General features: G+C 45.8%; 1 protein-coding gene across 1 annotated transcript; it reads right to left on the reverse strand.

The window, feature by feature from the left end:
- MRPS18A (mitochondrial ribosomal protein S18A) lies at positions 1 to 27499 on the reverse strand. The gene is made up of 6 exons (XM_006276347.4): positions 27381 to 27499; positions 24943 to 24974; positions 19712 to 19816; positions 10739 to 10862; positions 9899 to 9971; positions 1 to 599 (listed from the first exon to the last, which is right to left on the reverse strand). Exons 1-6 carry the CDS (start codon positions 27478 to 27480, stop codon positions 455 to 457), a joined length of 579 nt encoding a protein of 192 aa, XP_006276409.2. The 5' UTR covers positions 27481 to 27499; the 3' UTR covers positions 1 to 454.

Raw genomic sequence — 27499 nt, forward strand, 5'->3', positions numbered from 1 at the left:
TAGCTTGCAACAAATTTATTTGCAAGAAGAATATGACAGGCCAAGTCATTACAAAATGTCAAATGCGTTCTATATTTGTCAGATCATGCCAGTGAGTTATGATAATGAGGTGCAGTCATCAGGCCAAATGCCCGCCTGCCACTGCCACGTGCTTTCTGCTTCAAGCTAAGGACATTACAGATTATAAAAATATTCCACTTCAATAATGATTAACACAATTTTCATCATGACAGGCAAAGTAGCAGAGGGTACAGCAAGGCCTTTTCCCCCTCAGTCACAAGTGCTAAAGCCTAGACCACTGGCAGACCTGAGCTGAGGCAAAAATTTCCAGAGATTCCCTTCTCTGGTGGACTGCTGCTGCAAAAACCACAGTCAAAATCTCCTGGGCCACAATGAAACAATGAACATTTTGCTCCTCTCCTGGTTTGGTATAAAAAAAAATTTCCACTGCACCTCAGTGATTCAAATAAATAGGTTTGTTCCCATATCTGATGTTGTCCTGCAGCACAGGATGTCCAACTACCTTGGGGACTTTGCACCATTTGTGGCCTTTGTTCCAGATAGGTTTGGCAGATTTGATGGACCACCGGGTGAGATACCTGTGAACAAAGAAACAAGAAATCATTTCAGTCTTAGGCTAATAACTTAGAAAAGGACTATAAAATGGGTGGGCCAGTGTGACTTTGGGCTCCCTACCTATTTAATATAGAGGTGAGGACCATGGACTCTTACAGGATTCAATATATAAAAACCTTATTGGTTCAAGAGGTACTAGGAAGAAGGTGTCTTGTGTCCTGGAGCTTCTATCTTGCACCTCTCTATCGAAGCCAATAGCAACTGCCATGAGCTTCCTTCTGCATACATTAGGTGTAGCCTCAAGGCTCCTGGCAAGTTGCCTATCTGATTCAGTTTATCCAGATGTGGGGCTGGATCCCTTTGCTGTATCAAAACCCAGCTTTATATTTATTCCCCCATTCTATGTTCTTAAGAAACCATCTCCTCAGCCAGTCTGAGTAACAAAGTGGACCAGTTATAAAGGCCAGACTCTCAACTGAAAGTCTCCCTTTATTTCCATTGGGCAGGCACCTCGAAATAGGATTCTAGCCAAATCATTTATTCTCATCCACATATGTGTTATGATGTCCTATAAACAACTTTGCATTCCAAGAGATGTTGGGATGAGAAATACAGCAATTCCAACCAGACAGCAAGAGCAATTGATGCCTGGCAAATAACCCTGCATCTGAACAACCTGGGGGCTGGTGTCTGGCCTTTAGCACAAGCTGAGATCTCATATCCAGCAAGTTACTGGAAATCTAGTTCTGTGGCTGGGCGCCCCGGAGTTTTGTTATAATTTAAACCTTTTGCTACCAGTAGAGGGGGAATAATAGGTCCTCGGAGAAAGATAATTTTGTCAGACAATGAAAATCTGAAATGAACCCCTGGTTTAACCTTCCCAAACAGCACTTGGACAAAAGAGAGTTTGGAACAGATGGGTAAAAAACTTTGTCCAGTGAGGTTGTCTGCCTGCTTCTGTTGGATTATCAGAAGATCCTTGTGTAACCCAATCTGTCACCCTACCCCATGATGGTTTTGTTGTCCCTCATGTGCATCATGCATGAATTTGGCCAATAGGTGCTCTGTGCAGGAACTATTTAATTTTTCTGTACAATGAAGGCTCTGCCACATGCGTGGGAGCTGTAAAATAAAAGTTTGTGATGCCACGCAGTTATGGAATAGAGGAAGACCACACACATTTTGGCAGCATGTTTCCCTCTTTTAGGGTCCCAAACAATTGAAAAACAAATTACATCCAAGGACTCCTGCCACTCAGATGAAGTGGCCTCTCAGGTGCTTTGCAAACAAATAAGTAGTCTTTGCCTCAAGGAGTTTACAATCTAAGTAGCCAGGACAAATAAGTAACTACAAGACAGACAAAATGAGAAGGAGAGTTGCACAACACAGAATCAGGGCATTTGTATGCACTGAGTCAGTCCCTTTCTATGTCTAATGTTATGCTTCTACATTAGTGGATGTGCCCTACTATTGTTTCCCTTCAGAATTGGAGCCTCTTTCACTTCCTTAGAAAAATGGGATTAATGCTATTTACTTTGGGATGAGGTTTTGCAAGATCTTTAATGGCCAGAAGGGGAGAAGATCTTCTTTTACATGTCACAGGCAACAGAGACATCCAGCTACAGCAAGCTCTGATACAGTGAGACTCCAGTTACAGTGGAGGATGGAAATCCCAAATTGTTTCAAGCCATCACAAAATGCCAAGTGCCATTTTGGTCATGTGACCATCTGCTTATGGGAAAGTATTCCCATGATAACGAATGATCTCACTGCAAGAGGGAAGCACTGTGAATGTGATATACCCATCAATGCTGTGTGAAGATTTAGACAAACCCTGGCTTTTTAAGAAATCTCTCTATTTTCATCTGGGGGCTGGACGTGCACATCTCAATTCTGCATAGGAAAGGGGATTTAGTAATGGCCTGATTTTAAAGCTTTTGTTATTTTTGCTTTGAGCAGGTCTAATCCAGCCCTCCACTCCCGCCTTTTGGCTTCCTTTGCAGAGAGCAGGCTGGGGCTTTTCATTGTTAGTTGAAACAGACATTTGGACGCTCTCCCTTCCTGGAGCACAGTTTGCCTTTTCAGTTTTTAATAGCTTTGTCTAAAACTCAAGCTTGTCCTACTTTTTTGCTGCTTTTTTTTACCTTGATTCAAGCACTGCCCTCAAGCCTGGAAGCAGTTGTTCCTCTGCAAAGCTCCTTTCCTCTTCACTGTCCAGCCCCTCACTTTTACTGTTTGGACTCATTTTTTCAGGAAGGTGGGAGCAGGGACAGGGGGAGGACCCACACATGGGAAGGCCAAGGAACCTGCCCAGCACCTGGAATTTTCAAGCAAATTTGGCTTCCACGTACAATGCCTTTTTTTGTCATTTGTGCACCTATTCAAGTTTCTATACTAGCCATTGTTGTATTTAAGGACTCCTCTGCTTAGCAGCAGGCTTTGTTATAACAATCAAGAAACATTTGCACTTAATGAGGATCCTCTTACCCAGTTCAGTGATGCCAGGGCTAAGCCTGGAGCCTGATAAAGCCTCACAGTGTAGATGCATGACACATACTGCTAAGAACATGAGCCGCTGTCAAAGCACTGAAGCCCCACTGATTGCCAAAGATGAACATGACTATCAATCTGGCGACAGTGGCAGGAACCATCTTTCTGTTCTGTGCTTGGTGCTGTGTAAACCTAATTGTGTCCTGGTCAATGACTAAGACCACTGGGCATTACAATAATGCAGGCAACAAACGAGAGCTTTGGGAAGGGCATAATTAGCTACTTCCACATCCTAACTATGTATCCAGAAACTGCTGTTTAACACCTGGGGAAGATGCACAGGGCTTCCATGTGCTAAGGCAAAGGAAATCACCTGCACATGGGGCAGCTGCAGCCCTGCATGCAGCCATGTTGGTGCAGCTCAAGGCTGAACTTCTGAACCCTGACTAAACTTTTTCAATCTGGCTCTTGTTTGGATTAAGAGAAGGCAGAGGGCTCGAGCCTGCGCAGGAAGTACTCCATCAAAGTGCTGGCACGGCTGCCTTCTCCCTGCCATATCCCCTTCCCAGGATGCCTCTTGGCTTCACTCACCTGCAGCCGCTTTGGTTCTTTGCTTTTGAATTCACACAATACACAGAATACAGGGAACAAGGCTACAGACTTTCAGTGTAGATGAGGGAAACCACATGCTGCTTGAGCTAAACAGAGATAGCTACAACGCTAGATTTAACTCCCAGAAAGAAGAAAGGAAAATCCACAGAGCCTGACAAAGATGCAGAATATCCAGGGGATGCTTCCTTCTAGTTTGGCAACTGCAAATATGATGGGATCACCTAACACAACAACTTCTTTTCATCCAAGATGCAGACAAAGAAGTATAACTGAAGGAGCTGGGAGCTACCTGCCTCAGTGTTGCTGCCTCAACCCCTATAAATACCTCCTTCTGGTGAGAGTCTGGGAACAGAGTAATTGCAAGCTCTCCAAATCCTCATACTCCTACCTCACAGTCCACAGCACCTCCTGCTGGCAATGCCTTGGGATCAGCATCCTTCTCAGGCTTAGGGAAGTGGTGACTTTCCCTCCCTATTACAAACTCTTTCATTTTTGGAAGCGATGGCTTCATGAAGTTTTGCTTGGACCAATATTTTGGTCCCTGCCAAAGGAACAACCTGGGCACCATCCACGTAACAGACTCCAGCTTCTACCTCTGGAATGGCGACTCAGCTCAGATCAGCATTCACCCGCACTTGAACTCTAATAATCTACGTACTGGAAGGGAAGCTGCACAACTATTTAGGTTTATAATCTTAAAAGCAAGGAGGGAGGTTTGATCTGCAGCTGCTCTTGACAGCTTCCCAAGCTGTTCTGGTGTGTGGCCTGCACACATGGCTCTGGAATCTGAATATGGTTTGCAGTTCCACATAGTGCTGGTGAAATCTCTGAAAATCCCGCCTCTGTAGCTGGCTGCTGAAATAAATGTCATTGCAGCACTAAATAGCTTATGACATGCCAGGTGAGAGCAGAACAGAAGCAAAACCAAGAATAATGGGATGAAATACAGAAAAGGAACATTTAGGGAACATCTTCTGTCAAGAGTTGTTCCCCTGTCTTCAGCCTAAATGTGGAATTATTTTGTGGAAACAGGAGAAGCCTCAAGACTAAGCCAAGTACTTGAAAATGTCCAGTGGAGGAGGAGCAAATGGGACAAGAGTTACAATCTGTCACAGGCCACAGGGTACCTTGAGAGCCATAGTTCTATAGTGAGCCCTGTGCTAGTAAAGCAAGTAACAGGTGGTATTAACAAGCTCACGTTCATGCCAATAAGTCAAGCAGGAACTTAATAAATAAGGGGAGAAGTAATACCCAAGAAATGAGAAATACAGAAGGAGGTCTCTCACTTGGGTGGTGTCCAGACAGCCACTGAGAACTGCTTAAGGATCTCCTCCATCCAGCCAAGCTGTCACGAGACCATGCTCAGATCACAGCTTGTGTGGACATCTCACTCTTACACTAGACTTGCTTCTGCCCCTCCCAAGACTCCTCCTCTGAATTACAGCAATGGGGACTCTCCCCATGATTAAAGCAGACCATCTTCCTCTGTAGATACCCCATGTCACTCAGAAGCTGCCAGGGCCCACAAGAGGTCACTGTTTCCAGTGATCCAGTATATACTGTTGTTCCTCTGACAAGTGAGCAGTAAAAACAGGAATGGGTGGTTCAAGCACCACCAGCCACATTGTTTGGAGCACCTTGACTGGAGGAAGGGGAGGCTGCCAGGTAACTCCTCATGCTTTAGGGAACAGAGCAGGGTGAAGAGAGGCTCTTGCATACCAGAAACACTATGCAACTGGTTTCAGGTCAAAAGGAAGCAGGTATATCTTTCCCTGAGGAACCAATGTGAAGACAAGGCATGCTGTATGTGTATGTGCAGGGCAAAGCGCGTGTATGAGCGACGCATTTTATTGAGGGATAGAGCATGCAAAAATATCTGCAGGTGGGAAGGAAGGGATAAACAAGTTAATCTCAATGTACCAAGTGGGAACTGCTGGGGAGCAACTCTTTTTTCCCTAAAGCAGCGGTCATCTTCCTTGACTATTTCTTACTGTGGCACCTTGCCTTATATGGGTGATAACTTCCAGCACATGCTTGAGTGTCCCTACTGTGAAGCCGGCTCAATTCACTTCAGGCTGAGGAGGCCAAGTACAGCAGAGGAAAACTCCAAGAACTGCTGCTTTGCAGTTCTCAAGAGGCATACGAAAGTAGAGCTTGCTGGCTCCCCAGCGGTGCCTGATGTACTCTCATACTCCTTACTTTCTGATCTAGTTCAAACCTTGGAAAACAGAGTTAGAGCTCCAGCCCCTATCTCTAGCAAAGATGCTGAGCTGCTGCTGTACCTATCCAGGGAGCAGGAAGATGTGTGGGGCTTGTGGGGACGAAATAAAGCTAGTGTTGCGCTGAGGTACAAGGCAGCCTGCTTTCAACAGCTGCTAATATCAACTCTCTTCTGCCTTTAAATAGGGATGGGTGGGAGGAAGTCTATCAGCTTCCCATCTCAGGAAACAATCCTGATCCTACCACTTCACTTGCCAACAAGAGTGCTTGCTCAAAGGACTTCGGAGCAGCTGTCAACAAAGCATTTCAAAGGACCAAAGATTTTAATTTTCAGCCCATCCCCACGCAATCCCATTTGTCCTGCCTGACACCATCTCATAGAGGTCTTTCAAAGCAACATACAGAACTACGCAGTCCCTTCCTAGCCCCAACCAAAACAAGAGTGCAGCATTTCTAAAGTCAGGGCAAAGGGCCAAGCAGGAGGATGGAGATGGCTGAATGAGTTACTTATCTCTCTGCACAGGGGAGCAATGAGAGGAATTTCAGTAACAGTGAGGAAAGGATGTGAGCATGTGTAACTACAGATAAGATGCTCACACACTTTGCCCTTCAGTTTGGAGCAATGCTCTCACTGCCACCTGGAAAGCAGACCTCAGGTTTTTACAGAACCCTGCCTGCCTATCCTGTCACCCTCCACCAAACCAACAGCACGAACCACTCTCATTACACGGGCAAAGCAGAGAAGGAAATGCCAGGTCCCCACAGCAAAAGAATGTGTGACCGGGAACAAGGGGTTGAGGGAGAGAGAGGAACAGAGCAAATGTGGAGGGGGGACTTTAAAAAAGCTAGAAGACTGCTAGGTATCCACACAAGTTGCTCACCTCAGCACTGACACCCTCCAAGAATTAGGCTTCTGCTCTTCCTGACTTTACAAACTCATACTTTCCAAACACAACCTACCTGCTATATTTCTTCACCCCAAAGCTGGACAGGCTCCCTGTGATGCTCCATTAACCAACTTAAGGGATAAATGCAGAGAGATGTCAAGTGCTCTGTCTTCCTGGCTCTCCTATGTAGTAGTACTCAGAGGCTCACTGGGCCAGCTGGTGGCAGGCACTCAGAGGCACTATAACATCACACATACAGGAAACTCAGTAACGGACTAATAGCAGCACAACAGCAGAATTGGACAGCGCAGAGGCTGCATGGGGTGCACTTAAGGAACAACATTTCACTTTGTTTCCCTTGCCTCAGAAGGTGATCAAGAGCTTTAATAAATGGAGTGGGATGTCATCTGGTGTTACTGCAGCAGCTTCTTATAAGGACATCTCTTGGCATACACTCACTGGGGACACCCCCAGGCTTAGAACAAAAATGCAAAACTGACTACTGAATTCTTACTTAAGTCAGGAAACAGAAGTGGGGTGGAGAAAGCTGTGCTAGCAAGGACCAGAGTACTCAACACAGCAGCCTGTGAAGGGATAGATGGGAGAGGCCAGACCCCTCTAACTGCCTGTCACTCCAGAGACACCCTTTTCCCTATGTGATCTTAGCCCCCCAGCTAAAGCACTAACTGAATTGGGCCCTTTGAAAGTAAGCCCAAAAGAGGCATAGTGATAGGCTGAGTGACCCTCAGGAGCCCTAATGTTACACTTCAAAGGTCTGCTGTGCAAACTGGTTAAATTTCCCCAACTTTCACAGCACTGTGTCAACTCAGTCATAGCCACTTGCTGTAGGATTTTAGGGTGCTCAGCACCACAGACACTGAACACCTCCTGTGTGTTCATGGATTTGCAGACGGTTTTAAAGATGGGGAAACTGAGGTGCAGAAAAAATAGATGACTTGTCCAAGGTCAGGCAGGACGTGTAGTGGGAGTCCTGGCTCAGTTCCAGGCTCTAAGGCCTAGTCCAGTGTCTCTACCACAAGAGCATTGTTTGACGCAGATGTGTACCAGGAAGGGAATAGGAGGTGGCGGTTTGGGTGGCATGTAATGACCTCACCCCCCACAGCTGGAGGAAGGTAGTGGTTAACATCTCCTGTCCTGTGCAATGCTGGCTACTGTAGTAGAGAGCAATGTGGGAGGCACAGGTGGGGGTAGGCATGTGGCCAGAGCCCTTGCACCATTACAGTAGCTGAGACATGGCAAAACTCCAAAAATGTGGAGCTTTCTACCTCCAACAGATAAGAGAAGACAATACCCTAAAGGACCACAGCAGCATTCCTGAAATGCCCTTGTTACTGCATCCCAGCTCTTGAACTGACTCCCTCAGCTCTGTCTTCATCTTCCCCAATTCCCAGCCTGTTCTCTTGACCCTCCTTCCCCTCTCCCCTGGAAACTACAAACACAGGCCTTGCAACCTACCCCATTCAGTTCTACACGCTGACTCCCCCAGTCACACCCCTGCCTTACCTTCCCAGGCCAAGCCAAACCCCAACCTCCTTCCTCCCTGTTGGAAGAGAAAACTAAGGGTGTTGCAGATCTGTACTGGTGAAACAGCAAGGGTCATTCAAATGGCAATCCCCTAGCTTAGTTTTGGGGGGGTGCTGTGCTACCAGATGTGCCCCTAGATGCTGCTGGCTGTAGGGACATAAAATATACATGGAAGAACATAACAGAGCAGTGGTTCCCAAACTGTGGGTCACAACCCCAAATGGGGTCACAACATCAGCGGATGGAGGTGGGAGGTTGTGAATGAGAAGCCATGCTGAAGAAATGGAGTCATGCTAAGGAAAAAAGTTTGGGAAGCACTGAGCTGAGCTAGGGTATTAAACTCTGGGATCCATTCCAGTGGGGCATCGGACTGTCCATATCCTGTACTATCCTGCTGGCCTGTGAACATTAAACAGCAACCACACTCTGCCCCACAGCTGCTACAAAACACACAGAGAGCTGATAAGTAAAACCCAGAGAGTTTTAAGAAATATAAATGAAGTATTTTAGAGATGACAGAACTCTATGTCTGGTATGGCTTCAGTGTCCTCAGACATGGGGTTCTGATGTGGAGACCCCCAGTTTCTGAACCTTGCTGACATCATGATATACAACCTGGCAACATTTCAGAGAAACTTCCAAGAACTGCCCATCAGATCTCCATGGGAGACAACCAGATCCAAAATCAGACCTTCAAGGCCAACCTGAGGCTTGGAGTCTAAATTCTTCCAACAACAGGCCCATGGCCTCTGGTAACCCCACAGCCTGCTAATACAAGCTTCATAAACTGCTCTGACATCCCCATGGAAACAGAGTGTGAGGTCATAAACAGGGGATTAGCACCTCCTAACACTGAGCAAGGGAAGGGGAGGTTTTCAGTTCACTCACCAATGGCCAGGGGCCTTTCAATACTAGTGGGGAGAGGGGAAGGGGGGATAGGATACCAAGGTAGAGGAAGATGAGAGCTTGTAGCACAGGAAGGGCAAGCCAAGGGCAAGGAACAACTGAAGTCAAAAGGGGAAACTGGAGACAAGGCAGAGTGCAGCATGCATGCATGCCTGCAGTGAGCTCCTTCTATCCATGCCCGAGCTGCAGGTTTCCCTGTATGTTTGCCTCAGGGTGCTGCACCAACAGCTGTCACCCATTCCTGTTCTACCTACTGCCATTGGTGGGAAGGCTGGTAGGATGTGAAGAACAGAAAGGGAACATTATGTGCCTGGTCATGTCCTAGTTCTGTATGGGTGGATGAGGTGTAGTTAGTCTTTGGTCTTTGTAATGTTGGCAAGAAACCATCACCATCACCTTGCTGGGGTCACCTGACCCCCAGTTATCTTTCCTGCTTGGCACAGGGGGCCGGGCCCAATTATCTTCCAAGGTCCCTTCTGGCCTGACAATCTATAAATCTATGAACCACAACATTAGATACTTCCTTCTCAGAAGTGCCACCAACCCTTGTTATAGGCATGGGGTCCTTCCTGGCTCTGTAGGTCTGGGCTGTCCAGTTCAGGAGAGAATCGCCTTTCCTTCTCCAATCCCCGCAAAGAAAGAGACAAGTCAAGGCTGTTTACCTGTTGAGTTTAGGCTTGGCTTTCTTGGGAACAAACACTTCAGGTAGGGGAGGCTTGTGGTTTGGCAGCAAACCTAAGAGAGAAAAGGAAAGGTAAGAGATTTTGCAGTAGTCCCTTGGTACCGCACTGGTATTTAGCTGGGAGATCTACAGAGAAAACCCAGGAGATGCTGTAGTTCAGAACCAGTCTTTCCTCAGAATTAATACTGAGTCAGTGTCCTAGCTTAGATCAGAGGGACAGTACTGTTGGAAGTGTTGCATTTTAGTTGAAACTTATAATCAAAGACTCAACTACATGTGAACAATGAAGACACCACCATGGTGCTTTTTCCCCAGAATAAGGGCATCAGTATCTATTTAGTTCCAGGATGACAATCTACCCTCTCAAATCTGTTGCCATTTATCGTGGATTCAGCAGAAGAAACTTCGCTTACTGGATATTTCCACCGTTACCTTCAGGTGGCAGAGCTAGACAAGGACATTAATATTAATTGGCTAAGAGGAGGCTTGCACTAAAGCTCACCATTTCAAATGCTGTCGTCTCAACACTGGTTACTGGGAAATGAAACCTTCCCCATAGATTTCTGCAATGGTGGACTAATCTGCAGCCTGGGATTAAGGTGTGCCAGAGAGATCCAAGGGCTGGGTGACAAAAAGGAGACTGCTGGAATTCCTTCATTCCTGGCAGACAGTGATAAGCAGAATGCCTATAGCCATCATTGTGTCCTGACACTAGGCAGCCTGCGAATGAGGGTTCCCCCCAGGTTTTCACCCTCTTTCACTAAGATTTAAATGTCACCTAAAGGGAGCATGAAGCTTGTCCCCAGAGGGGACAAAGTACCTGCTCGTTGAGCCATCTTCACACACACGACAATCTTCTTGTGCTCTTCCGGACATAGACCTGTGATCCTCTTGGGCAGCATTCCTCCATCAGAACGGATGAACTGACTCAGCAATAAGACATCCTGAGAGAAAGAGGTAAAACTATTAAAGCCAGAGTCTTCCTAGCAGCTACAACTCTTAGGTCAGAGAGGCCCCTAGCACTATGTATGAGATTCCTTCTAACATGCATTACCTTGCATTTTGTCAGCAGTGACTTTCATCAGTCATCATGCTACCTATTGGCTCTGCTTTCTCTGTGGATTCCCTAGACTTAACGAATGGGAGTAATTATGCCATCTACAATCTTTGCGACTTCACAGTTTCCAGACTGTGATCTGTTGTAATTTGCACACTGCGTATCTAGGTAAGTACACAACTCCTGAAGGACGGTATACTTTTTAACTCCTCATAAGCTGTTTTAAAGTCACACATCAGAGTTTGAGTTCAGCCATGTCTGGCTTCTCCCTTGGGCACTCAGCTATAGGTTTGTTCTCTACTATCCACTCATAGGAATGCAGGACTGGCAGGCACCTCCTGAGTCAAAGCCCAGTCCTCAATGCCTTTATCCAGTTTCCCACAGCAGAATGCATCATGTCCCCTGGGCACAGTGTCCCTTGGGGGTGGAGACTACTCCATAAACTGGTCGATCATGACAAGGTGAAGCTTTTCATAAGAGACTGAACCATGACCTTCAACCTTTTGCCTGTGCTTCCATTAGGTGGGGCTGTTCAAACAGGGACCTTACATTGGGAAGAAGCAGCTGTGGTACCAGCAAATTCTTGGGAGTAGACTGGGGATTCAGTTGGGATTCAGGGACCTTTCAAATTATGCTGCTGTTAACCCTACAGCTTAGGATCTCTAGAAGTGTTAGGCAGACAAGGTTCCTTGGGTGAATTTGATATCTTTTAGTAGACCAACCCAAATGGTTGGAGAATAGTTATTAAGCAAGCTTTCGGGTTCAAAAACCCTTCATCAGGCTAAGGACGCTGCAGCAGTTGCTGCGTGCTCTTCCTGGATGGAATGAAAAGTAAAGAAGCCAGGGGCTGGGCTGGGCTGGGGAGTCAGTTGCCAGGCAGATTGTAATGTATCAAAAATCCAGTGTCTATGTTTAGTCCCTGATCTCTAGTATCCAGCAGGTTGATGAAATGGAGCTATAGGCTCGTCTCTGGGATGTGTTGTGTAAATTTCCCTTGAGGATCAGGACTGAAGAGATTGGAGAGAGAGTGGCCCTCCTGTGAGAAATGTGCCCCCACCGGTAATTGGGTGTTTCTGTCTTTGATGGGTTTCCGGTGTGCGTTCATTCTAGTGCGCAGTTGTTGCTTGGTCTCTCCTACATATCTTCCATCAGGGCATTTGGTGCATTGGATGAGGTATACTACATTCCTGGAGGTGCACCTGTAAGATCCTGGGATGCTGATGCCTCTGTTGTGGGGTGTAGTAACAGTGGGGGTGGTGGAGATGTGGGGGCAGGTTTTGCATTTCTTGTCATGGCACGGTCTGGATCCTTTTGGTGGGTTCTGGGGTTGAGGAAGTTTGCTTCTGGTGATGAGGTTGGCGAGGTTCGGTGCTTGTCTGAAGGCTAGGATGGGTGGCTCTGGGAAGATTTTTTTAAGAATAGGGTCTTTTTCTAATATGGGTTGCAATTTTTTGAGGATTTTCTGTACAGGTTCAAGGGATGGGTGATAGGTCATAACCAGCGGTGTGCGATTTGTGGGTGTTTTTCCTCTGTACTGCAGCAGTTCTTCACGTGGCATCCAGGTGGCTCTTTCAAACGTGCGATCTACCTCTCTGGAGGCGTGTCCTTGCTGGGTGAAAGCCTTTTTAAGATTGGTGAGGTGGCAATCCCGTGTGTTCTCTTCAGTACAGATGCGGTGGTATCTAAGGGCTTGGCTGTATATCACAGCTTTTTTGGTGTGTTTCGGGTGATTGCTGGTTCTGTGCAGATATGTGTGTTGGTCTGTGGGTTTCTTGTATACTGTGGTCTGTATTTTACCCTTCTGGATACTGATCATTGTGTCTAAAAAGGGGATGTTGGTGCTGGAGTATTCTAAAGAAAGTCGGATGGAGGGATGGTGACTGTTGAATTTCTGGTGGAACTCAATTAGAGATTCCCGGTTCTCACTCCAAATGATGAAGATGTCATCGATATATCGTAAGTACAGCAAGGGTTTGATGGTGCAGTTCTTAAGGAAGTCTTCTTCCAGGTGGCTCATAAAAAGGTTGGCATACTGTGGGGCCATTTTAGTGCCCATAGCTGTTCCCATCATCTGGAGGAAGTGTTGATTATTAAAAGTGAAATTGTTGTGTGTGAGGGTGAAGTGTATAAGCTCAGTGATATCTTTGGGTCTGTATTCTGGGAAGAGCACGCAGCAACTGCTGCAGCGTCCTTAGCCTGATGAAGGGTTTTTGAACCCGAAAGCTTGCTTAATAACTATTCTCCAACCATTTGGGTTGGTCTAATAAAAGATATCAAATTCACCCAAGGAACCTTGTCTGCCTATATCCTTAGACCAACACGGCTACAACGTAAACCCCTAGAAGTGTTAAGCATTATTTAGCAGTTGTTGCATTCAGGTCAACAAAAGAAACAGTCAAGCATTCAGATACAAGCTTTCAATTTCCACATGCAGCACAAATGCCAGCAACATCCCTCTGGCCAATACTGACACACCCCCTGGATATACAGACATCTTCATCTGTTGGTCCAAGGGTCCTCTGCAGACCCTGTTCTTGGTTTTTTTTCCCCAATCAGTTGGACATTCCCTGCTAACTGACTCAACCAGCTGACTGGGAGTATATGTCTCCGTTGCAGTTGTAAACATTTTCATCTTCTGGGTGGACAGACTGTGCACATATTACTGAGAACCCGAAGAGACCTGACAGCAGACAAAACTGCATCATATGGATCCACACAAGTCAGACACCCTTTGACATAAAGCAATGCAAGAGAATGCAGAACGGTTGCATTTTGGGGTAGATAACCCTAGCACTCTTGAGCACTCACAGACCTGCTTTGCCCCCAGCCTCTAAGCAGACTGGAGAAATAATTTGGTGCTCTTCAATTTCACAATGATTCCTTTAAAACTTTTCCTTCTCCGTTTCCTTCCCTTTTCTGAATCCTTATTAGCCTGATGGTGCAAGCAAAATTGATCTATGCTATGCTATGGTCAAGTTAATACAAGACGCACATCACAGAAATCAGCTATGTAGGTTTATATACTACATCCAACACTATGGTACCAGGCAAAAATTAGTACTAAAATGAACTGTTGGGGTAACAGTGTGCGCCGGGTGCTATGGCTGAGGCGATAGCACCCCATTCACACAAACCTTGTTGTAAAAGAGAGTTTAGAGATTTTTTGGTTGCATTTTGCAGTGTAAGTAAACCTGCATCAGAGAATCCAAGACTCTGTTGCCATTTACCTCCCTGCAACCTTCCTATGATTCCTTTGTTTTAGCTCCATCCTAATCTCTTTATTCAGAACCAGACCCTTTATATTAAATAGTTGATGTATCTTATTGCTAATACAACATAATCAACAACCTTGTGGAGTGATGATCTATCCAGAAAACAGGAACCACAAAGCTTATGGAATCTTCCACCAGCAAGCCTCAGTGCTGAGGACAAAAAAGAAGTATGGTGACTGCGGACCAGTTAATATTTGGCCTAGCGCATGTTGGCAATAACTAAATGGCCAATTATGCTACCTGTATTAGTAGACTATGGCTGTTTGCTGAAATGGACTGGAGTCAGTAATCTGGGACAAGACTCCATGTCATAACTCCTTCAGTCATCCAATTCTCCCTAGTACCAACAACTTTCTCATCCAGCAGACAGCTCACTTCACTAACTGATTAGAGGAATTCAAATCTGAGTGCCTAGGAGGTTAAAGCTTTCCAAATTTTTCTATTAGTTTTCCCTATTGCTCCTTGGGGAGATTGAAGGTGGGAGTTAATGCTAAGTTTGAAGCTGCTTGAGTCTCTGTAACATTGGAAAGCCAAAGTAGGCCATAGGCTTTCATGGGGTATGGCATAACCATGGGATATCCTTTAGCACCCCTGCCTGGGGTATGTGTGGTCCAAGTACTGCTACTGCTATTCCCTGTGGAGTCACAGGGTTGATATCAACAATTTCTATGCAAAGAGGGAAAAGACTGGGGAAGATGCTCTTTATATCTCTCCAAGTCCTTTGGTTTGAAGTGCTGCACACTTGGACAAAGATTATGGCACTTTCAAAGACGAGTCCCAGGTCTGACATGCCAGGTGCCTCTCCCAAAATACTTTGAGATGCATCTTACTGAAAAAAGACAGCAAACAGGTATAGTCAAATTTCAGAGAGGGTGGAAGGCAGCGTGGGGAGGGACCCAAATAAGTATTATGTAGATCAGTTACAGAAAAAATATTAAATCTGGCAAGTTCGTGTGTTGCCGTCATGTTCCATGAAATTAACATTCTGTGCTAGTGGACAGCCAAGGCTGGAACCACAGATCTGCTTTAATCACTCGACAGTTCCTCAGAGAGGCTGGACCCAGATTCCCACCCCTGTAATCTGCAGCATCTGATGAAAACAACTTGGACTGAATTAATCTAGGACTCATAGGCAAAGGCCTCAGCTTGGTCTCCCTTATGTGTTGCCAAAGAAAGATGACATATTTACTGCCTACTTCAACTAATGAGATTCAAAGCAGAGAAGGGGGGAAAACGGATAAACAAGTGGCCTTTACCTCTGACTGTGTGCATGAACGGGATAAACAAAACCATGCACAAACAGCATGCTCCATCCCAAGGGCAGTTGGCTGAAGTGTAGCACAGACGCAATACCTGCAACCACCTTCAGTGCTAAGGCTGTTGGCTCATTTGACAGATTTTGCTAACACCCTTGTTCTTCCTGGGAACCGCTCTATTTGTCTAACAAAGTTAGCACTGGGTTGTACCAGTCAAGTTTGCCAGTCTTTAATTCAGGTTACATAAGAATCGACTTTCTTCCTCCTCCCTTACTCTTGGGAGTTTCTCCAGGCATTATGTAACAGGGAGGAGGATGGGGGCTGAAGCTTCAGCTGCAGGTTCCAATCTAATTTCAGACTGACGGAAAGCAAAAACTAGTCTCTAACGGCTACTAAATGGCTATTATATGAAATGAACTAGGGGTCCCAATCTCAGTGGATGAACATCCTCATGCATAAGCCACTACAGTAATTGGCACCAACTATCTCCTCTGCCACAAATCTCAGTAAGACCAAGGGCTGAAGAAACAATGGAGAATGCCCCTCTGCAAGGCAGGGTTGAAAGAAAAAAGATTCCAACAAAGATATCCGCATTCAAGCATGGCTAGCACTACTTAGTAAGTCTCAATTCCTGCTTTCGCAGTAGTTTTACTTTCTTTGCTGGAATTTGCAGCTCCTCCCAATTTAGAAATGTCTACAGCTTTAGCACACATTTTTGATGTTCTTCTACACTCTCTTGACTATAACACCAGACCACACTGAACTCTTCCCTCTCTTTCCCTCATACCAAATCAATTTGATCATTTATTACAGCATTCAATTTAAGGATAATAATACCCTCTGGTCTATACTCAATTAACTGACAATGCTCATCTCCTTGATTCATACAAAAATAGGTCCAGAAAGGACTACAAGAGGTCATCTAGTCAGAACCTCTTACTAAAGGCTGGATCATACCTGTATCCCAGATAGGTAGAATTAATTAAATTCTTACAACTTAAATTCTAACAACCTCTCTAGGTAATCTGTCACTCTCATAGTGAGAAATTTCTTTCTAATATAGGGGTGGGCCGCATCTGGCAGGTGAGTGGCAGGTGAGGGGCCACTTTTCCCCATGCTCATCACCAGCTTCTTCCCTGCTGGTGAACACAGGGATCTGGGCTCTGCGCTGCCCTCAGCCTGTGCCGCAGGGCTGGAAGGCACTGGGTGTGAGCAGGCCAGGAGCCAGTAGGAGCACAGGGCCTGCACTGGTGTCCAGGGGCCAGTGTCGGTGGGGCCCAGAGCAGGGTGGCAGGAGTGCGGGGTCCCAGCTGGCAAGGGCTCTATGGAGCCAGGCCAGCTCCCCACCGCCTGCTGGAGCAGCCCACCCCAGCTCCATGGACCCCTGCCAGCCTGTGCCACGCTTTGGGCCCTGCTGGTGCTGACCCTGGGACACTGGTCCCCAGACATTGGGACGTTGGTCCCAAGATGGTGAATAGGGGGCGGGGCATCTGTCAAGGGGCGGGGCACCTGTCAAGGGGCGGGGCTATCTATGCGGCTCTCGACAGCCTTCCAAAACTGGGTAAACGGCCCTCTGCTCAAAATAATTGCCTGCCCCTGTTCTAATATCTAACCTACATCTCCCTTGTTGCAACTTAAACCAATTACTTCTTATCCTCTCTCCTGTGGACACAGAACAATTGATCCCATCCTCTTTTAATAACAGTCTTCAGACACAGAAAGCTGTCAAATCCCACTCAGTCTTCTCTTCTCTAGACTACGTCATCCCAGTTTTCCTCACATTCTAGCCAATTTAAACCTCCAAGTAAGTTTTCATCAGACCCTATGAGATACTTCAGTGAAAGTTAGACCTCGAATTTACTGGAACCAAAAAAAGTAAAAATTTTTGTCTGGCATGATTTTTCCTGATCGTGTTTTTTTAATAACCTACATAATATTACTCCTTGTTGTTCCTGGCTCTGATATTCTGTGAGCGCTTTGTAATGTTTTCCTGTTTCTTTTTTGCGGGGAATTTACTAAATTAGATTTACCAAATGGTAGATTTCAGGATCACTCTTTTGTTTTCCAGATACTTGGTACCTCATCTGTTATTTTCAAATCCTTTGGTGCCTCCTCAGTTTCTCATGCCTTGCAAAACAGAAAATGGAGCAGTTTGTTTGTTAGCTAATCCCTAAAGAAGCTGTGGGATGCATGTGATCCAGACCTTCAATTCAATGTCTAAGTATTTCCTTACCCGCTTTTTTTTTTTTTTTTTTGGCAATTGCTCATTTACAAGACTGTCAATGTTACCTAATTATTCAAACTTTCCCTTTCCTTAATTTTCTTCTCACAGATATATTTGAGTAGCTCAGACATTTTGGCGTTTCAGCCTCTTCCTCAGTAGTGGACTTCTTTACTCACAAGCATTTCTTTTCCTCCAGATGTATTTGTATCAGTATCTCCCTTAATCCCATTGGCATTAATTTATTTGGCATTTTAGTTGCCTTATCTTTTAACTGTGCACTCTTGTCTGGCTCCCTTCCTTTTCATTCTCAGTACACAATTTTTGTTTGATTGTTGGGATTTTAGCTGTTTTATTTTTTAAAACCACACCTTTAAACAGCCTCTTCTTATAAAACTACATTCTCCAAGTCTTATATCCCACATAGAGTCATAGAGAAGTAGGGCTGGAAGGGACTTCCAGAGGTCACCGAGTGCTCTTTTTTCCCCAAAGACACTGTTGAGTTTTGGGCCTTATTGGATTCATGCAGAAGTGGCATGCGTTGCAGCCCCTTTGATCTTGCAGGTTCCCCCTCCCTCCCTTCCTGCTCCCCGCTGACTGGTGGAGGGGCCCCGCTTGCAGCTTGCTCCTGACTGGCAGGGAAACAAAAACTGTGGTTTTAAATATGGTGCCATTTTGACTCCCTGCTGATCAGCTGCAAGCAGTGGGGCTGCCAGGGACCCTCAGCCAATCAGCGGTGGGAGGCAAAAACAGTACCATATTTAAAATTGCAGTTTTTGCCTCCCCATCAATCAGGAGTGAGCCATAAGCAGGGCTCCTCCACCAATCAGCAGCGGGATGGGGAAGGAAAGGGTGTCACAGTACATGCCACTTCCTCTGTGAATTCAGTAGGGCCTTAATAATAGTGTACCATAGGATTTCCCTAGCACCTTTCACAATTTTAGTAATTCCTTCAGAGCAGTTTCCCCCCACCCAATATTTTCTTGAAATACATTCTCTTCCTATCAACACAAAAGGGGCTTCAAATGTGGACTGTTTCCCTTTGCAGGCAGAGCTTTAAGATGGGGGCATAAAATCCACTAGCTTAATTTCATTCCTTACTATCCAGCTATAAAAGGTAGCTGATGGCAGTGATACATTTACAGCATTTAAAGAAGTCAAATTACTCTCTGGGAATGAAGATCTTGCTTTTGAACTTCCAAAAGTCAGGAATGTACCTGAATGAGACTAACTATAAAACAGGTTTTTTTACCCACTGGAGTCATGATATATCTTTGACATTGGGCCTTGTTAGGATGCTACATCAATTCCAGATCAGAAGATGGGCAGTGAGGGATGCACATATGTTTCCACATGCCCTATTCCTACACAAACTGCTTCAGACAACATATGAACAATTCAGATAACTACACAGCAGGACATTAAGGGCATGTTTCCACTGCAGTGGTAGCAAGCCCCAGTGGGGTCACTTCTAAACGTGCCCTGCCCACCCACTCCCACACATATGCTCCACCTCCAGGAAAAGCCCAGTTGAGATGTTCCAAGAGCTGCTTTCAAGCATACTAGAGCCTGAAGGCCTGAAATCAGGTGCTGGGGCCAACCACAGAGCACCTTCATTGGTGTATTTATGGTTTTGGAACAGGCAGGTGCAAGCAGGAGGGCTGGATGTGCTCAGGGATATCCAGGGCAGGACTATTGCCACTGTGATGTAGAGGTGTCCTAGATTGCACAGAAGTAGCTATCTGTACTCGGGTGGAATTCAACTACATGTCTCAGGTATGGGCAAAGACAGCTGTGGCACTGTAGGAACCACTGACACAGGAAGTGGAGACAGCTGAAAATTTCTGTGATGCCCGGGAGGCTAAGAGAATAGCAGGTTGTGCAGTTCAGTAATGGAAGGCTAGGCTTAGCCATGAGAATAATCTTTAACTAGCTCTGTGACTTGGGGGAGGAACCTTTTCATGGATTACAACATTGACAAACTTACCTCATAATTGTACTTGTACTTCAGGTTCCAGCGACAGATGGGGCACTGACCAGAAGGGTTGGGAGGAGCTGGTGCTTCAGTATGTTCTATTATTTTGCCTTCAATCTAGGAAACAAATTGAAGGATAAAGTGATCATGTGGAAAGCACAGTCTAGGCTTATGCATGCCTTTGGGGAGCTAAAGAAGGTCTGTTACTTGAGATCCAACAGCACACTCAGCACTGTATAAGGAGATAACCCCCAGACCGTGCATGTTCTCAAATCTAACTCTAAATCAGTGGTTACCAACCAGTGGATCTTGATCCACCAGTAGATCTTGGAGCCTCTTGTGGTAGATCTCGGAGCTTCTTGGAGTTGATTCAAGGCTGGGGTTGGGGGCTGAATGTCCATGTGCATGCATGTGCACGCCCCAGCCCAGCAGGTCAGTCCATGGGGAAGGGAACGGGCGGGGGCTAGACTGAGGTCCCCACAGTGAGGGACAGTGCTGTAGAGGCAGGAGCAAGGGTAAGTTGAGTGGGGCCCCGGCCAGGTGTGACTTACTGCTGGGGAGGTGCGTCCCCAAATAATTTTTTCCCCTCTGCCTCTCCCCCTTCCCTCCCGACAGACTTACCTGCTGGGTGGGGGGAGGCGGGGGTGGGGGGGAAAGGGTGCATGGTAGATTTTGGGTTGCTTTTAAATGCCAAAGGTGATCTCCTACTTTAAAAAGTTGGAGACCACTGCTCTAAATTATATAATGATACTTCTATCCTGCCTTTAGAAAAATATTCCACGGTCTAGCACATCTCACTGCTAGGTGGTGTTTCCTGACTTTGCAGCTTAAGCCCTCTTAAAGGAACCTGCAAATGAAACGGGGGTGGGTGGAGGTTTAGGGGGAAAAAGAGGTGCGGGCATTATTTTTAAAAAAGTCTTCAGCTCTTGAGCAAGAATCCTCTCAACTTTTAGCTGAATGGAAAGGTAAGGTTAAACTTAGCAGAGCTTTTCTCCAAAATTAGTCAAAAAGTTTCATTTAAATAGTTGAATCATAGTTAAAAAAATTGAGCTCTATAACAATAAGTTGCATCTCAGCTATCAATGAAAAATTAGGAAGGCAGTAGGACCTCAAGATAGCAGGAACATAATAAAAGCATGGATAATTAAAGCCTTGTGCCTTTTATGCACAATTGGGCCAACAATATTAAGTTTGTATGCCAAGGCTATGCTGAAAGCAAAGACTTCTTAAGTACCACTTCAGGGGCCTACTAAATGTCACTCGGTAAATTTGTTTGCAGTAGCGAAAGCCTAACTAATTCTAAACGTCCGATACAGCTTATTCCTCCCTCCACACATTGTGAAGGAATGCCATGTTATTTTGTCAGAAAAAAATTAGCAGATTCAGACTGCCTGCTTTCAGACTCTGTCAGTGCAGTGTAATATCAAGTGGAGACAAATATTAAGTTTTCTGCAGCTGACCCAGTGTCACCCATTGTGGCATGAGTTTCCAGAAATGCCTTCTACCACAACCAATGCTTGGGGTCTCTGCCATTTTTGCCTAGTGACTTCCACATAGAAACAATAGGGTCTGCTGTGGGTGGAACAACTCCCATCTCTCTCCAAAAGAGAACATGCTGCCAATTTTGCTAAGTTAGGTTTTGTTCAATTTGTGGTCGTTCAAAAACCCTATCTTGAAGCTGAGAAGCTAGCCAAGCAGAGGCTGGTACCTAATCTTTTATTCCTGGGTAAGGTCATTTTGTGGCAAGTCAACTTAATAGTTTCTGGTTGCATCGTAAGCTTTGATTGGTGTCAGGCTGGGTTCAGACCTGATGATAGTAAAGACTGCATTAGTTGCTTTGCTGAATGATTTCATCCTGGGAACGGATATAAATTTCGCCCCCGTGTTGATACTATATATAATTCCCTCTCAGAGAAAGTAGAGAGCGTATTATTATTTTATTTTTTTTAGCTACTGCTCCTCCACTTCTGGCTACTATCATGTGCAGTTACCCCATTTATTCACCATGCGTAGTGGCTCAGTGGGAGGCATAACGAGGCAGCACAGGCTGTGCACTTCCAGTATGCTAATGAAGCCCTGCCCTCTTGCATCTGAGATTTATTCAGCAGATAAACACTAAATATGTCCCCCAACACTCAATAAAGACTGAAGCACAGCTGAGGACAAGCTGTTTGAAACTGCATCCAGGTAAGACTGAAGTAATGTTGATAGGGTGGGTCGAGTAGCAAGAAGTATGGCAGGGATTATGTCCGTCTCTGTAATTGATGATGAATGTAAACCATTTGTAATGAGATTCTGTGACTATCAATGGGCCTTCCACTGCTACTGAAAAATTATACATCAGAAGTTGTCAGGATCTCCCCTGGTTCTACATCTGGCCAGACAGTTGTGACCATTTTATCCATTTTGGACACATTTTGTTATCTCAAGTCTAAATGATTCCAACATACTCTCTCTAGGGAGCACGTTTCCTCTGTGAAAATAAAGACCGTGTAGAATTCAGAAATCCATCAAAGTGAAAGCCACTTGTTTATAAAAGAATAAACTGCTTTTAACATGGTGCTCTCCCTAAGGACATTCCAGTTTTGGGATTCATTCTCCCCACTGGGTTGAAAAAGTCTCAGACTATGGACCTTCCAAGCATGCTGCTCGATCCTCTTTTGAGGGAAAAAAGACAGGTCTCACCATTCCCCAACTTCCTTGGTTGCTTTTACTCATCAGTCTCATATCAAAGGTATCTAGCAGCTTGGATAGGTCTTTTATTTTACATAATGAAACAGATCTAAAATACCGAACACATGCACCATGAAGATGCTCAGGTTTCAACGAAGACATGACACTTATTAATGTAAAAATAACCAGAAATAATGTAAAAATCAAAACTTCCCAGAAAATGCGCCAGCATTGCCCAAGCATCACTAGCAACTAAGAAAATCCAAATACACTCCTTTGCAATTCATCTTGAATTTCATCTAGTAATTCCCACTTATTTCTACTGATAATGCTCCAAATAATCTCTTCCTTCTGACATTTACACTTTTCAATAGGGGTGCACCGATAAAGATTTTTCGGGCCGATATCAATGGCCAATTATTAACAAGGCATATCAGCTGATATGGATCTGACTGCCGATATGCATCCCGGCAGCTTGGAGAGCAGCGTCTGGTTGGTAAGTCTGTGGGGGAGAAGGGGGGGAGGGGGGAGGAAGGTCACAGCCCCCACGGTGAGGCAGGGAGTGGGGCTTAGTGCTGGGGCAGGTACTATATAGTGAGGCAGGGCATGGTGTGGGATGGACCATGAGCGGCTAGTCCAGAGAGCGTGGGGCAGCTCCCACTGCTGGTGTATCCTGGGGGAGGCATGGAGGGACACATGCCCCCTGGATCTGTGCACGGGGTGAGGGCAGGCTACCGTTGTGAGTTGAGGCCGGGAGTAGCACGCCAGGCTATTCCCGGCGGGGGGTTGGGCTGAGGCTGTGCACGAAGCAGGGGGCAGCAGTGCTGAGAGGGGATGTTATGGGGTGGACTACAGTCACCCTAGAATTTTCCGTAGGCCCCTCCCGAACCCTCCTCCCAGGACACTGCCACCCACCCTGCATATAGCCCCAGCCCAGCCCCCCTGCCAAAAAGAGCCCAGCACCACCCCCACCCCACCCAGATCCAGGGGGCATATGCCCCTTTGTGCCTCCCCTAGGGTGCGCCAATGGCAGGAGCCACCCCTCGCCAAGCTGCTTGCAGCTCTGTCCTGCACCCTGCCCTGACTGGGAAGCGCCTGCCCCTGCCCCAGCTCCACTCCCTCCCTTACTGCAGGGCCTCGACCTGTCCCCCCATGCCCCTTCCCTGCCACAGACTTACCAGCTGGACACTGCTCTCCAAGCTGCTGGGCTGCATGCATACACACAGCATTTATTGGCAACGTTATCGTCCAAATCAGCCAAAAAACGCTGATTACCAATAACGTCAATTTTGCTTTTATTGGTGCTGATATAATATGGACCCATGTATTGGTGCATCTCTACTTTTCAAACACCTGAAAGGTTTAGTTCCTTCAAATCCATTCCTTAGCCCAACTTTAGGTATTTAACTCAAATGTAGTAAATCAACCCTCCCACCCCTGTTAATTTTGGTGCTCCACTAAATTTGCAAATCTTTCTAACAAAATCCTCCAAATCTAACACTATGGCTGCTTACAACCTGCCCCCACCCCCCGGCTTTACTGGAAGAAGTAGCATGTTAGTTCAACCCGGATCTGCAGCATCCGTATAGACTGGGTGCATCTGTGGGGCTTTTTGGAATTTTAATCTAAAGCTGGTTCAATCAGCTACTGGATAAGAGGCAAAAAAGCCCCACTAAAGCACCCAATCTATATACAAGTTGGGCAAGCCAGGTCCAACTAACACGATGCCTCTTCTGGGCATGTGCTGGGCTTGGCACGGGAGTGCGCCGAGTTTAAAGAGCACATTTGTTTAATAACTCTTCTGGTATTTTGCCTGTCCTGACCCTGTAAGCATTTGCATGTACAGAGTTTAATGACATGTATTTATTAACATTTGTTTTATAACCTCACCCTCTCCTTTATTTTCACACAGTAATCTTCCCTCTCTAATCTGCCTGGGTTGATCTGTTTCGCTTAAGGAAAGACCTTAAATACTGACTAGGTCCCAAGTGCAAAGTTCAGATCACTTATGACCCAAAGTTACATACACATTCAAAATAACAAGCAAGTGTATTAGAAATCAGAAGCAAAAGGCATGTACAGATCAAGAAAGGGGAGCAGCAAGGTCTGAAATAGCAAGGGATGCTGCGAACCTAGATGGAGATGAACTAACAAGGTTATATGATGGAAGTTAGAATGGATCTCTGCCTAGACCCTAGTAGGTTTTGTCCCAGGCCACTTGTCACTCCTTTACAATAGCCCTGCATCTGAAAAAATCCTATCCCTGCTATCCAACAAACTCCCTCAGTCAACAAGATAGAGTTAAAATGGTGACTTCCAAGCTTTTTAGATTCAAGGTACCCCTCAGAAATGTCATCTCTTAACTTTCACTTATTTTTCTATAGGCAAAAAACAAGAGAGTAATTCTGTTATTGATCACAATAGGTCAGAACACCAATGTTACAAAAAACCCTGATGAGTCAATCCTAGAAAAGTCAAAAGAATCTGTATTTCTCCCTGTACAGGAAAAACACAACATGGCTTTCAAGTAGTATACATGGTGATTTGGATAAAAAAAAGTAAGTACTTACAACAGTTGTATTTCCTTCAGTAATTTCCACAACTGCAGAAATAAAGAGGGAAAACAAGGTCACAGACTTGTTCAAGCTGGAGTATGTGATTTTTTATCAATAAATTATCCAAAACCATACGGGACTCTGATACCAAAAAATAATGCAACTTTGCAACAAAGCACACCACTGCTCTACTGGAAGGCAGAGTAGCATGCAGTTCTTTCAAACTGGGGACCTCTTATTTGATTGCTATTCTTGCAGTGTCTTTATATTTTCTTCAAATTTTTAAACTTTCCAGATGATTTCTAGTTGAAAGTTACCTGGATGCTGTTAGTTTTGATTTGAGAAGTCAGCAGAGACCAGCACAAACAAAAGCAATCTGAAAATACCCATGCATTTTACTTGCCTACCCAGATTCCAATTCTTTCCTAGTTAAAGCTTCTGCATATAGCAGCTGCAGCTTTCTTGCTCTCCTAATTGCAAAAGCACTTAGAATGGGGCCTTACTTACTTCAGATGGGCCAGACCGAAAGAACAGAATTGTTGTGTCAACTTCTCCCACTCATAGCTATGGATAAGTAAAACTGAAATCCTTAATTCTTGCTAGTGTTAGAGTGATGATGTAGCCGTGATGGTCCAGAAATTATGCTAGTGGCAAGGATTTGTTATAGGGCTATCTTCCATCAGACCAACTGCATAGGTAGGATAAGAGTTAGACAAGTTTTCAAATCAAAGGCATTCTTCCTTAGGTCTGCGCAGTAAAAATCAACATACCATAGTCTTTCCTAATTTGTGCAATTCTGAAGACAACAGATACTCACTGCTATTTCACATTGGTTACTAATGTGTTCCTTTGACTGTAATACCTAAATTAGTAATAGATTTTTTTTTTCTTTGCAACACTGGAGAAGGAAAAGATTATCTTCATTTTATGGCTGGGGATGGGAGAAATTAAGTGGCTTAATTGCACAATAAATGTGCAAAGCAAGACCAGCCACAAGTGCAAAGTAATTATTGCACCATTAACTGGTGAATCCCATAATAAATGTAGACCAGCCACACGTGCAAAGTCATTATTACACAATAAAAATGACTTGCCAGCTATAAAGAGACAATCTATTATGAAATTCGTACATGGAAATGCATCATGACTCTAAAGCTGCTTTCTAACCAGCTTTCATTTGAATACAGGTTTCTCTTGCTTTATGCAGGGCCTGTATGTATGAATTTGCTCTTATGCGATGTCCCTTTTTATACCAAAAATTCATTATTTTGGTATAAAAGAGTGAATTTGCGAGGTAAATTCACTCTTACATGACTGGTGTGGTGGAAGCCCGCAGTCAGCTGCTTTATGCGGTGGACTGTGGGAGTGACACACACCAAAATATAGTCTCCTGTGTAGATTTGTGCTCCTCGCTTGTTATCTGTGACATGCGTTTCTGCAGTTGCCATCCCCATGATGATAGTGCCCTGTGTTTGTGTGTACTGTCTGCTGTTGGCGAGTACCAAAACTGTCTAAAAGTGGTAGCAATGGATCTGGGGGTCAGCACAGTTGAGGTCTTGGAACCTATCCCTATCTGTTACATTGTAAAGTGTAAAGCTTTATGCAAATTCGAGTGATATGCCGTTTTCCAGGAAGGCATGCACAGCACAAAGTGAGGGAAACCTGTAGGTAGCAGGGCCCCTAGTACTGCACTCTTCAGCCAGACTCTTAGCTGCGCATTTAACACCTGCAATATGATGTGAGGGGGCCCTACTACACGGTCAAATGAAAGCTGGACAGAAACCAGCTATAAAGTCATTACACATTTTCAAGCACTAGCTCGCTAGCCACTGTCTCTCTTTATAGCTGGAGAGTCCATTTTATGGTGCAGTAATGACTTGGCATGTGTGGCAGCTCTACAATGATTGTGTGCCTCGCTAGTTAATGATGGGATAATTGCTTTGCAGGGGCAGACAGTTTAAATTTATTGCGCAATTGACGCACATAATATATGTAACGTGTGGCAGGGGCCTCAGGACCTCAGCTTGTGGATCAACAGCCCAGCTTGCGACTACGGGGTACAAAGGCCAGCCTCTGCTCCAGCCCCAGGTGAGAGGGAAGCAAAGCTGAGGCTACCCCCAGGCAGGAGACAGGAGAGGCCACTAAAGGGGGCGGGGCTTGCCACGAGGCGCCCAGCCCTTAGTCCCGCCTCTCTCTCGCAGCCCATAACTCTGGCAACCGCCTCGCTCCAGGGCTTCCCCCCCGCTCTCATCACAACGTCATCAAAGAGCGACGCCCCCATGCGTCATTGCTTGCAGAGACCCCTCTAGAGGTCTCCGCGCCCGAGGCACCCCGTGCGGGTCTGAGGAGCAAGCGCAGTCGGGGGGGGGGGGAGCCGACTCTGGGGGTGTCGCCGGGGGGAGCGCGGCCCAGCCCGACCTCCCCCCGGCAGGCACCGACCCTCTAGGACTCACCCTGCCGGAGCCCGCGAGCCGGAAGCCGGGCGGCGCCGCCCCAGAGGAACCCGGAGAGCAGCCGGTTCCACCCCGCACGCAGCAAGCCGGGCGCCGCCATCTTGGAAGCGGGCGTGACC

Source organism: Alligator mississippiensis, chromosome 1 (genome assembly GCF_030867095.1).
Source record: "Alligator mississippiensis isolate rAllMis1 chromosome 1, rAllMis1, whole genome shotgun sequence".
Lineage (NCBI taxonomy): Eukaryota > Metazoa > Chordata > Crocodylia > Alligatoridae > Alligator > Alligator mississippiensis.

Coding starts and splice junctions, on each gene's coding strand:
- MRPS18A (XM_006276347.4), bottom strand. CDS start 27,480: ATGGCGGCGCCCGGCTTGCTGCGTGCGGGGTGGAACCGGCTGCTCTCC. Junction 19,817..24,942: donor CTGAAGGAAATACAACTGTT/GTAAGTACTTAC, acceptor TTTGTTTCCTAG/ATTGAAGGCAAAATAATAGA. Junction 9,972..10,738: donor GAAGATGGCTCAACGAGCAG/GTACTTTGTCCC, acceptor TTTCTCTCTTAG/GTTTGCTGCCAAACCACAAG.